General features: G+C 42.3%; 1 protein-coding gene across 1 annotated transcript; it reads right to left on the reverse strand.

Annotated features, from left to right (window-relative positions):
• Positions 1 to 8,985: 8,985 nt before the first annotated feature.
• LOC119426448 (growth arrest-specific protein 1) lies at positions 8,986 to 9,825 on the reverse strand. Its single transcript, XM_037694013.1, has one exon. It carries the CDS (start codon positions 9,823 to 9,825, stop codon positions 9,073 to 9,075), a length of 753 nt encoding a protein of 250 aa, XP_037549941.1. The 3' UTR covers positions 8,986 to 9,072.
• Positions 9,826 to 12,411: the final 2,586 nt, after the last annotated feature.

Genomic DNA, 12,411 nt, shown 5'->3' on the forward strand with positions numbered 1-12,411 from the left:
CTGCCTTTACCCTCTCTGCTGATGGGAGTCCTGACTGGAGCTGCAGGTTCGGCCTTGTTTACACTGGTCCTGCATTTGCTTTACATTTGGTTCTGTGTTTAAACGAAACCAGGTTTAACACGCTCATGAAAACCATTGAGAGCTGGGCGTCCGCTGCACTGTAAAAAGCCACTGAGTGGCGTGCTGTTAACTCTCACTGTTGTGTCTTCACTGTTTAAATTTCAAGACGGCAAAGTGCTTAAAAAAAGGGACGTTTACTTTGGGAACAGATTTTTTTAAGGCAACTTGGGGGAAAATATGTGGGATGGGAGTCAAATTAGAAAAGTGTACAGTAATAAATTTACATTTCAGTAGTTAGATTTTTTTTTTAATTTCCAAACTGTTGTTTTATAATTATTTATTAAAGAAAATGATTTACATGACAATTTTAATGAAAAATAAAATTGACATCTCTTGAAATGTGAGTTGTTTCTTTTTCAGCAGCACAAAGTGATCACTTGTATTTTAGTCTCATCGGGGCTTTTCAGCTGGCGGCCCGTGGGCCACTTCCTGCCTGTGGGTGACTTTAGTCTGGCCCACCAATTCGTTCATTAAATTTTTTTTGGTGGGGGGTTCTGCGTGTGGGTTTTGGGTTCTGCTTATTGCATTCATGATTCAATGCAATAAAACAAACAAATGTCAAAAGTAACAGATCATTATAAAACTTGGTGTATTTACTATAATTGTTTACTATATTATTTACTTTAATTGCTGGATGTCTGGCGGCTGAGCTGCTGGCTTTCAGAAACTGTGGCCCCCTGTGCAGTTTTGTTGAATAGCCCTACTGGTAATTTGTTTGTCGGGACAACAGGCACAGAAAGTCTCTCCCATGCTGCAAGACATAGGCACAAGCAGAGGTATAACTTGAATCAGTTATTAATTTTATCTGTGATATTTATTCATTTACTCAGTGGGATGTCCTGGAAAATAAAAACACAATGCAACACTAAAGTTGAAATATATGGAGACCATCAAACCAACTAGCAGAAATTAAAGTCATTGAACAACTCTGACTCCTACAAATTGTGCATGTGAGAAGATGAACGAACAATCCAAATAGACTGTCACTCGTTTCCTGTTCAGATTATGGAATTATCTGGTTTTCAACCAAGAGCACATTCAAAAGCAAATTCTTCGTGGCAACAAAAGTCAACAGTCCTCTACAATTATTACATCACTGCTCTGGTGCAGGAAACCAGTGATGTAAGGACTTGCACGTTTGTTACATAAAAGTTTAAAATCGTTAAATTGATCATGTCCATATGTGTGGAACACTGAAGTGGTGGTTTAACTTTTCACTTCACTGTTACTCATTTGATCATTAATACACTGATGATTGGAGGTTTTCTGTGTCCTATGTCAGGTTTGGTTCCTGGTTAAAACAAATATGGCAGCAACAACAACCTCATGTCTCCTTGGGAAAGATCTTACAAATGTTGCACACCTGTTACACACATATGTCAGAGAAGTCAGCTGGTCTGTATGATGGGAAATCTTGGGTTTGTTGATCTTGGTACACTTCAAGAGAACTTTGGACTTAAAATTATTGTTTCTTTTTATTATTATTTGTTACAAATCCTTCAATTCAGATTACCACTTTGAATTTGTGTGTCTCAAAAACTAAAACTAGTAAAAATTCAAGCATATTTGTCTGTCATGCCAGGTGCACAAGATTCATTTTTGCCCAGTAAAACCGACAGCAGCTCAGTCCTGAACCTTGAAGCTTCACGACAGAGGATCATCGGGTCATGTGTGGCTGCTGGTGCACGTACATTTGGCTCAGCTTCTTTGCTTTAATTACAGCACGAGCACATTACTGCCAGGAAAACTTTGGCTACATTTGTGACCCTTGTGATTTCTTTGTTGCTTGTTTCTGGGAGTCCTGCCAATTTATATTGCTCCTAAAAAGTGTTTTGAACACCCTTCCAGTAACGCAGTCCAGAGATGGAGGTTCTGAGATGGAAAACTAAACCCGCCGCCGCTCCATTCTCCAAAAATTCACCCAGCTTTTCCTCTGAATCACAGCCTTATGGCTAATGGCTCAGATTGCCCTCCATTTTGCTGGATGTCCAAAAATGTCCAGAGTCCCACTTCCCTTTTGCTTGGACAGGTACTGCTGTCTATCTCCAGTAAAGAGGTGTCCCTGTGTGTCGTACCCAAATAGGCTGGAATCCCTTGACTCCAGGATCCCCCCATGCAGGGAGCAGGCCAGCCATTTACTCAAGTCTAATGGTTATCATAAATGGAACATTGTGTACCTAAAAGAGACAAGAACTCTAAAATCCCCCAGGGTCACCCCCACTTTAAAGCCAAAAGTGTGGGGCTGAGGGTTGTTTCAAAGAAATGTTGAATAAAGATAATTTAGAAAATGGGCTCCAGCATGCTGCTGCCTCTGTAACCCCCAACCCCACTCAAAACACTCAACTCCCCAAGGCTTCTCTGCTCATGTTTGTTTTGACTCTGCTCCCAGAATTGGGTGAATGGAGGGGGGGCAAGAAGCATTAGAGGAAGGGGGTGGTAGGCTGGTTGTTTTGGAGAAACTGATGCATGGCTGTGATTAAGAAGGACTGGACTTGAGGCAAAAACACAAGAAAAACGTTGCACTTTAGTTGTAACCCCCCCCTTCCCCCCCCCCCCCCCCCCCCCCCCCCCCCCACACACACACACATTCAACCTTTGTTTAAACAGATAAATCACATTGAGCCTCAAAGACTCATTTCCAAGTGAGACCTGTTTGGACAGACAAAAACAGTGGTTAACTGGACACATGTTGGAGGCGAAAAAAATTCCTATCAGATTTTTTTTTTCCTGCCTGAGAAGAAAAAAACCTCTATACACACACACACACACCTCTCTTTTGTCAATCTCTGAAATTAGACGTTCTGAAGAAATTAAGTGAATGAAACAAAGAAAATCTGTTGGATTTTCCGATGTTTGCTCAGGACCTAAAGGTGTAAGAATCTGCTGCTCATTAACTAACAAACTTATATTTGCTCAACGTGCTCATTAATTCTCTGCTCTTGCCAGTTTTACATTCGTACCATTTGGGCAGCGACTACAGAGCAGGTGGGCAGCTCACACGGAGCGCCAGTGCCAAAAGACTCTTTTTACAATTTGTTAATGACTTATAAATACCTTAGTTAAGTGTGGAAACAAGGCCCAAATGGTTGCTTGCTTTTGAAGCAGGTCATAACCAGTCAAGCCTTTTGTAAAGACTGTAAAGCAAATATGTAAAAAGAAAAGCTCAAATGCTTTAAATCACAACTTAAGTTTTTTCCCCTCTCTGTCTTCTCTCTCAGTCTTGATAGCATCATTTGTTTTCAAGGAACAGAGTTTGAGCAATGAGACACTTAAAATTCCTCACCAGGTTTCAATTACACCGCACTAATCCCTTAAGTATTAGACAGAGAAAGCGCTCCCACATGCAGCGCTTATAGTGGAAATGCTGAATGACATTTAACAAGAATACGTTCTTCTGTACATGTGGAAAGATTCCCAGTCCATTGCAGGGCCACATGGAGACAAAGATCAACCCTGATACAAGCATTTACACTCCCACCTTGTAGCTTAGAGTAGCAAATTACCCTAACATACGTTTGTGTACTGTGGAAGGAAACCCACACGCACGACGAAGACATGTAGACTCCATAGGAAAAGGCCACAGCCGAGAATTGATCCTGCAGCCAACCAGTGGTAACTAACTGTAAATCATAAATTGCACCAAGGTCTTGGGTTTGGAAATAAACACTTGAATAAAGACTGATTAAAGACTATTACTAATTAGTTTGTAAATTACTTTTGTTTGAATATATTGTGGGAAAAAAGGGGCTGATATTATAAGATTTATTCTTCTTCTGCTGCCTTTCATTTTATTTTTTGATTGTGTGTGTGTATATATATATATATATATATATATATATATATATATATATATATATATACATGTATATATGTATATATATTTTTTGTTTTGTTTTCTATCGTATATAGTTATTTTGTTTTTAATGGAATGAATAAATTTCTAAATAAATAAAAAATACTGCTATATTTTCCGCCGTACACGTCACACCGCCCTTTAAGTAGCATCAGTCCAAGTATGTCTAAAAAAGTGGGAAAATCCATAAATATGTCGCTTCACCATATACGTTACATTTATTATGCCTCACTGCTGACGCGTCGCGTTTGTTTCGCGTCACCACTGACAACCTGGAAAAGTGGGCCGATGTGCCAAAAATCGATGAGCTGCCAAATGGCGGCCGCGGGAGCATGCACGGGAGGACTTTAACAAGAATTTAACCAGATTAACACTTAAAAACAATTACTTGTTTGCTGGAAATTATAGTAAATGTGTGTTGGAGTCTATCTTTTGCTTAATAAATGCACTTTGATGGTCAAATCTGTTGTATTTCAAAAGCCAATACGCGGAAGTAAACGTGTGCACACGACGAGTCGCTGTGCAAATTTAACAAGATAAACACCTATAAAATATTGTTTGCTTGACATTATAGCAAAGGTGTGGCTCAGTTGAACTATTCCTTTAAAAAATGCACTTTAATGATCAAATTTGCTGAATTTCAAAAATAGTTTTGCTGCCTTGGTGCTCCGGGAGCGCACAGAGGGAAGAAAAAAATAAGGAGGAACGCTGCTCATTTCTTCGAAATTTAACAAGAAAAGCACCTAAACAATTATGTGGTTTCTCGAAATTATAGTAAAGGTGTGTCTCAGTTGAACTTTTACTTAATAAATGCACTTTAATGGTCAAATTAGCTGCATTTTGTCAGGGCGGTGCAGCTGGTTCAACTTGCTCCCAACAGTGAGCAGAATGTAGGTTTGCCTTTAAGGCAAGCCAATTGTGTCATTAATAGCTGGTGAAGATTCTCAGTCATCCAGGACATGGTAAATTCAAAAAAGTTCAAGACAAAAACAATAAAGTATAAAGTAAATTATAATAAATAAAGTCAAGTTGTGGGCAGCACGGTGGCGCAACTGGTAGAGCTGCTGCCTCTCAGCGAGCAGGTCCTTGGTTCAAACCCGGTCCAGGGGCCTTTCTGGGTGGAGTTTGCATGTTCTCTCCGTGCATGCGTGGGTTTTCTCCGGGTACTCCGGTTTTCTCCCACAGACCAAAAACATGCATGTTAGGCTGATTGGTAACTCTAAATTGTCCCTAGGTGTGAGTGAAAGAGTGAACGGTTGTTTGTCTCGTTTGTCTCTATGTGGCCCTGTAATGGACTTGTGACCCATCCAGGGTGTATCCCGCCCCTCGCACAGTGATTGCTGGACATGGGCACCAGCGACCCCCGTGACCCAAAATGGAATAAGCGGGTAAAGATAATGGATGGATGGAAAGTCGAGTTGTTTTTGTCTTGAACTTTTTTGAGTTTGTCATTATACCCACGTTTATCTATTACATGATACAACGGCATGCCTTGCTGCTACTACTACTCTGCTGCCATCAAGTGGCTGAAAGTGGTACTGCTCTTTATTTTCAGTCATAATGAATGAAAACAGTCATCTCAGCCAAAAAATGGTTTATAAATATTGGGGGGGGGGGGGTGTCCAAAAATACATTAATTCGACCTATAAGTTGCAGGACATGCAAATTATGTAACCCCCCCGCAACTTATAGGCCAAAAAACACAGTATATTAGGATACTATATTACTATACTATACTACTATATACAAACCGGATTCCAAAAAAGTTGGGACACTAAACAAATTGTGAATAAAAACTAAATGCAATGATGTGGAGATGGCAAATGTCAATATTGTGTTCGTAATATAACATAGATGACAGATCAAAAGTTTAATCTGAGTAAATGTAACATTTTAAAGGAAAAATATGTTGATTCAAAATTTCACATTGTCAACAAATCCCCAAAAAAGTTGGGACAAGTAGCAATAAGTGGTTGGAAAAAGGAAATTGAGAATAACGAACAGCTGGAAAACCAATTAACACTAATTAGGTCAATTGACAACATGACTGGGTATAAAAAGAGCTTCTCAGAGTGTCAGTGTCTCTCAGAAGCCAAGATGGTAAGAGGATCACCAATTCCACCATTGTTGCGCAGAAAGAGTGCAGCAATACCAGAATGGTGTTACCCAGCGTAAAATAGCAAAGACTTTGAAGTTAACATCATCAACCGTGCATAACATCATCAAAAGATTCAGAGAATCTGGAACAATCGCTGTGCGTAAGGGTCAAGGCCGTAAAACTCTACTGGATGCTCGTGATCTCCGGGCCCTTAAACGTCACTGCACCTCAAACAGGAATGCCAGTCAAGGAAATAACAGAATGGTCTCAGGAATACTTCCAGACAGCATTGTCAGTGAACACAATCCACCGTGCCATCCACCGTTGCCAGCTGAAACTCTACAGTACAAAGAGGAAGCCATTTCTAAGCAAGCTCCATAAGCTCAGACGTTTGCACTGGGCCAGGGGTCATTTAAAATGGAGTGTGGCAAAATATAAGACTGTTCTGTGGTCAGATGAGTCACGATTTGAAGTTCTTTATGGAACAATGGATGCCATGTCATCCGGACCAGAGAGGACAAGGATAGTCCAAGTTGTTATCAATGCTCCGTTCAGAAGCCTGCATCACTGATGGTATGGGGTTGCATGAGCGCTTGTGGCATGGGCAGCTTGCATGTCTGGAAAGGCACCATTAATGCAGAGAACTATGTTCAGGTTCTAGAACAACATATGCTCCCATCTAGACGTCATCTCTTTCAGGGAAGACCCTGCATTTTTCAACACGATAATGCCAGACCACATTCTGCAGCAATCACAACATCATGGCTACGTAGGAGAAGGATCCAGGTACTGAAATGGCCAGCCTGCAGTCCAGATCTTTCACCTATAGAGAACATTTGGTGCATCATAAAGAGGAAGGTGCGACAAAGAAGGCCCAAGACGATTGAACAGTTAGAGGCCTGTATTAGACATGAATGGGAGAGCATTCCTATTTCTAAACTTGAGAAACTGGTCTCCTCTGTCCCCAGACGTCTGTTGAGTGTTGTAAGAAGAAGGGGGGATGCCACACAGTGGTAAAAATGGACTTGTCCCAACTTTTTTGGGATTTGTTGACGTCATGAAATTTGGAAACAACAGATTTTTCCCTTAAAATGATACATTCTCTCAGTTTAAACTTTTGATCTGTGATTTGTGTTCTATTCTGAATAAAATATTAGATGTTGGCACCTCCACATCATTGCATTCAGTTTTTATTTACAATTTGTTTAGTGTCCCAACTTTTTTGGAATCCGGTTTGTAAAACCAATGCAGACATGTTCCTGTTTTTAGTATTCTACTCCGCCTTACAATCTAGCTGTTTCTTTGCTACTTTTCCTTTTAATTACCATTTTATTTTCATTTGTTAAAAAAAATAATAATAATAAATGTATGCATCCTTTATGATTGTCTATTGTTGTCGTTTGTCCACTGTTGTCATCATTCTTGATTCAGGTCTCTCTTGTAAATGAGTCCCCGAGGCTCAATGGGACTAACCTGTATAAATAAAGGTTGAATGAATATTGTAAAAAAAAGTCTTGTACTGTATGCAGTATTCTTTACAAAGAATTATCACACGGTTTACGCAAATATTGGGTTCTTTAAAGTATTACTGGAACAAAGCCATCAGGCTGAAATATTCGGAGATGGTGTAGTTGTAGCTTTGAAAACTAAACTGGATATAAAGGAGGTGTAATTGACTAATAAACAGACGGTTAAATAACAGCTCAAGTTTTAAAGAAAAGGTCACACAGACTTCTACGTTTTCATCGTTAAATTGTCAATAAATCACATAACGACAATTATATAGATCATAAACATTTTATTGTAAAACCCATTTAGAAGTGTCTCTGTCATGTAGCTGCTGCTTTTCTACAAAAGAGACCAAAAACAGAAAACTGCTTTAGTGGGCCAAAACTGAGCTACATAAAACACATTTACGCACTACTTTTACTGCATATGATTGTAAAACACATACTTCATATTCTATAGCTTCATAATTTAACAATAAACAGCTTTATTCAAGACTTCAGTTCAAGTGACAAATAACATTTGTTTTTTTCTTGTTGTTGTTGTTGACCTGGTTATGGAGCGAGAATGAGATCAGACTGGAAGGATGCTGGTCTGACACAATGAACTGGTGATGCAGACATTCAAATAGTTAACTATTAACATTAATACTCTTAACTCACTTAATCTCAAAATGCACAGTAAAACATTTCAAGGCACGGGTTTTAAGGCAAGTAACCCCTTTTCTTCTTCTACACAAACTGTGCTGTCACTAAAGGAAACAGTTGAGTCAGAGCAGGTATGAAATGTGGATCCATCCACACCAGCAGCTGACAGGTTCTCCTGAAAGTGTTGTGGCAAGTGTGAAAGCAACATAAAGCTAGGGGTCTTTAAAGGCTTTTAAGGGGGGGGGGGGGGGGGGGGGGAAGCTGTAGAGAGGAAGACGAGGGGTGGGATTAGGGTGGTGGTCTCAGGAAAAGTCCAATAAAACAGTCCCCGGTGGGGGAGGGGAACAGAACAGCTAGAGAGGCGCTTCAGTTCATTTTAAGTACTCCATCCCACACCCTCGCCTGTCCTCGGGACTGTTTTCCCCACAAATATTTGAAGTGTGGTTACGGCAACAATGCTGAGGCCTCTGAAATGGAGAGCAGAGCAAACAGAGGCTGGATGAGTCCGATGTTTGCCTAAAGTCTTAATAAAGCCACGCTTTTAAGTAGCACAGACATCAAACCAAATAAACACGAGCAGGCACACGAAATGAGTGTGGTTCAGCTCACTTCCTGTCACCTGAAGAGGTTTCTGCTGCAGTCGGGAGCAGAGGAGCTGCTCTCTGCTTCTGTGGATTCCTGGAGAAAACACTGAGCAAACTGCCTGTGCAGAGTCAGCACTAACCATTGCACTACCCTCTGTCTCAAAAAAGTGAGAAAGCCGGGCTCAGCAGTGAGAGAGGAGAAGGTTGGTGCATCTATCTCTAAACATTTTGGGGCTGCTCCCAGGTGTTCATTCATACATCCTTTCAGAATAAAACCCCGAGGAGCAGGAGCACCATGCAGCTGGACAACCTGTGGGAATCAGAGCAACTCTCGGTGTAACCCTCCTCCCTGCTGGGATCATAGTCCTCATCCTCATAGAAGTCATCGAGCTCAGGCTGGTCCGAGACGCTGTGGTCTCCCATGGAGCACAGTTTGCTCATGTTCTCCTTGACCACTTCACAGAAGGGCCTCTCCTCGCCGTCGCACACGCAGCGGTTCAGCAGCATGCCGTTCGGGATGAACAGCATCTGCTGGATGGTGGCTTTGCATTTGGACGAGCACTTCCTGCCGTTGAACAGCTGTCCGCAGTGTGACAGGTAGGCGGTGAGGGAGGTGTGGCAGCCGCTGTCCTCCTCGCAGCGCTGGCGGGCCTCCATGCAGCCGATGCCCCCGGCGTCGCTCGGGTGTCTGCGGGGCAGGCACGGCTCGATGGCCCGCTTGGAGCTGTGGCAGTCCTGGTCCTTGGCGCAGTCGCACGTCTCCAGGTCGGGCCCGCTGCGCGTGCTGTTCAGCCTGATGAGCGCGTTGATGCAGTGGCTCGGACACTGCCTCCTGGTCCCCCGGAGGTTCCCCTCGCACGCCGCCAGGTACTGGTTGTAGGCGAGCTCGCACTCGGGCTCGCCGTGGCACCGGAAGAGCGCTTGCCAGCAGATGAGCTGGGCGTCCAAGCTTGTGCCCAGCAGCGGCAGCAGCAGCCAGGGGAGGAGGAGAGCCAGCGAAGCGCGCCCACATCTCATGCTTCTTGGCTCGGAAAGTTTCAGGTCGGTGACAAGAACATTTAGGGGCGAGTCAAGATGCGTAAAACAGACTGGAGCTCACAGAGGAGATCCCAGTGTCACCAAGTCTGTTGCCTCCTGTCGGAAGTCAGGATCTGACTCAGGAAAATCACCAAGAAGAAAGAAAGTCATCTCCGGAAGCGCGTCCACTCCAACTCTCCAAAACGCGCAGCCTGCTCCGAGGTTGACCAGATCTCGCACTTAAACGCATCTATTTAGTGGTTTCAACTCTTTATTTTAACTTCCATCCAAAGTTTGTCTCTTTTATTCCCTTCCAGTTAGGAGAAGACTTTGTCTCCGCTGCAGTCTGTCTGTCCCAGTTTTGCGCGTCTTTGTCCTGCTTCTGGCTGTTATGCTTCACGGTCCGCCGAGCATTTCCCCCACAACACCCCTCCCTCTTTGTAAAAAAAAAAAAAAGATAGAAAAAAAAAAGGGGGGGGGAGTACCCCCATCCTTTTTCCTCTCCCTCCCCCACTTCTCTCATTTAAAATTCACTTCCAATCCAGGCCTGCAGCAGGAACTGCTCTGTGCGCTCAGATCCAGAATATGACGAGGACAAACTTGGAAGAGAAGTGTTTATAATTTTCCTGTGTGGTCCCCCTCCACTACACACACACACACACACACACACACACACACAACCCCGCGCCACCCATCCTCAGGCTTCTTTTGGCAAAACACAAGTGGGGGGGGGGGGGGGGGGGGGCTTGGCGAATGCATTCCTTTTCAAGAAGCTCACATCTGCAATTTCACTGCTTTCTGCGCGGAAAAACAGTCAGAGAGCAACAGTGAAGAAGAGCCTGTGCAGAGCTGATGGCTTTCTCTGAGACGCTAATTGCCCCCCACGCGCGCGCGCTCACACACACACGCACTCTTTTCTGTCAGTCATTCTGCATAGTTTTCAAGCCCCCGATTGAGAGAGGAGAATGGGAGAGAATGGTATTTTCTGGCCCGTTTCACCCTGATTGTGTCAGATTGGCCATGCAGTGGCCCCGTGTCTTCTGCAGGCCGAGGATTGTTCACGCGCTGCGGCCTGATAATGGAGAGGGGCTCAGCATCAATATATTTTACAGCTATTCCCTTTCACACAACACTTGAGAGCTAGCAATGGCTCAGGCCTTCCTGCCATTGAAATGGTAACTAATTCTTTTTTTTCTGGGTGGGAGAGAAAAGTTTCTTCTGGGAGGCTGTTCTAGGATTTTTTTTTATGGATACCCAAGCTGCTCAAAATGACAATAGAGCAATAAAATCAGTGACAGAAACTCAAAATTTGTGTTTAAATGAGTTTCAGCTACGGCTACTTGTGGGAAATGTTCATTAAATGTTTGAAGATTTAATATTATGTGGTATAAACGCCTATATTAATGTTTTCAGGGTTGTGTAAATGACTTACAAAGAAAAAACTAATCTTGATCAAACTTTATAACTTTGTTTTTCATTCAACCTTTATTTATACAGGCTAATCCCATTGAGCCTCAGGGACTTGTTTACAAGAGAGACCTGATTTCAACAAAGAATGATGACAACAGTGAATAACAACAAGAACAATAGACAATCATAAAAAAGGCATATAAATTTAAATTTATTTTTTTGTTTGTTTTGTTTTTTACAAATCAAAACTAAATAGCAACAAAAAGGACAGTCAAAAGGAAAAGTAGCGAGAGAAAAAAAAACAGCTAGATTATAAAACGATGTAGAAAACTAAAAACAGGAACATGTCTGAATTGTTTTTTGACAGGAACTTAACAGATGTTTGAAGCCACTTAGGTCAAGGTCGAGAGCTTCAGGTCTTTTTGTAAGATATTCCAGGAAACAGGAGCAGAGTAGGAGAAGACCCTTTTGCCAAGTTCAGTTCTCACAGAGGAAACACTGCAGGTAATAATGTCCTGAGAGTGCACGCTGTAGCTGCACTCACGCAGAGACATGTAGGAGGAGATGTATGAAGGAAGCAGACCAAGAAGTGATTTAAAGATGAAAATGTACCAGTGAGAGAGTCTGAGTGAAGTTAATGATGACCAGTTAACCAGTGGATACAGGGTGCAATGATACAGTAGTTGTAGCCAGTTATGAATCTTAGTGCACCATGATAGACAGCGTCCAGCATCTGCAGGGCGCTTGTAGAAGTGTTCATATAGATAATGTCACCGTAATCAATGGAGGGAAGGAAAGTTGCAGTTACAAGGCATTTCCTAGCATTCAGAGTTAAACAGGATCTATTTTTGGAAGAAAAAAACAGCAGTTTAACTTTCAGTTTCCTTACTAGGTTTTCCACATGGAGCTTAAAAGAGAGATGCAAATTGACCAAGATATCCAAATATTTGTAGGAATCAACAAACTCAATAGGAACACCATTTGAGGATAAAATCAGAGGAAGAACTGCTGGGACTGACTTCCTGTTTGAAAAAAAAAGCATCCCTTTGGTTTTATCGGCATTTAGGACAAATTTGAGATGGAACAAATCTAACTGGATGATGTCAAAGGCGGATTGCAAAAGCTGGAAAGCCTTAGCAACTGTTTTAGCTCGACAATAAACAACTGTGTCATCAG

Source organism: Nematolebias whitei, chromosome 2 (assembly GCF_014905685.2).
Source record: "Nematolebias whitei isolate Nwh7 chromosome 2, NemWhi1, whole genome shotgun sequence".
Classification (NCBI taxonomy): Eukaryota; Metazoa; Chordata; class Actinopteri; order Cyprinodontiformes; family Rivulidae; genus Nematolebias; species Nematolebias whitei.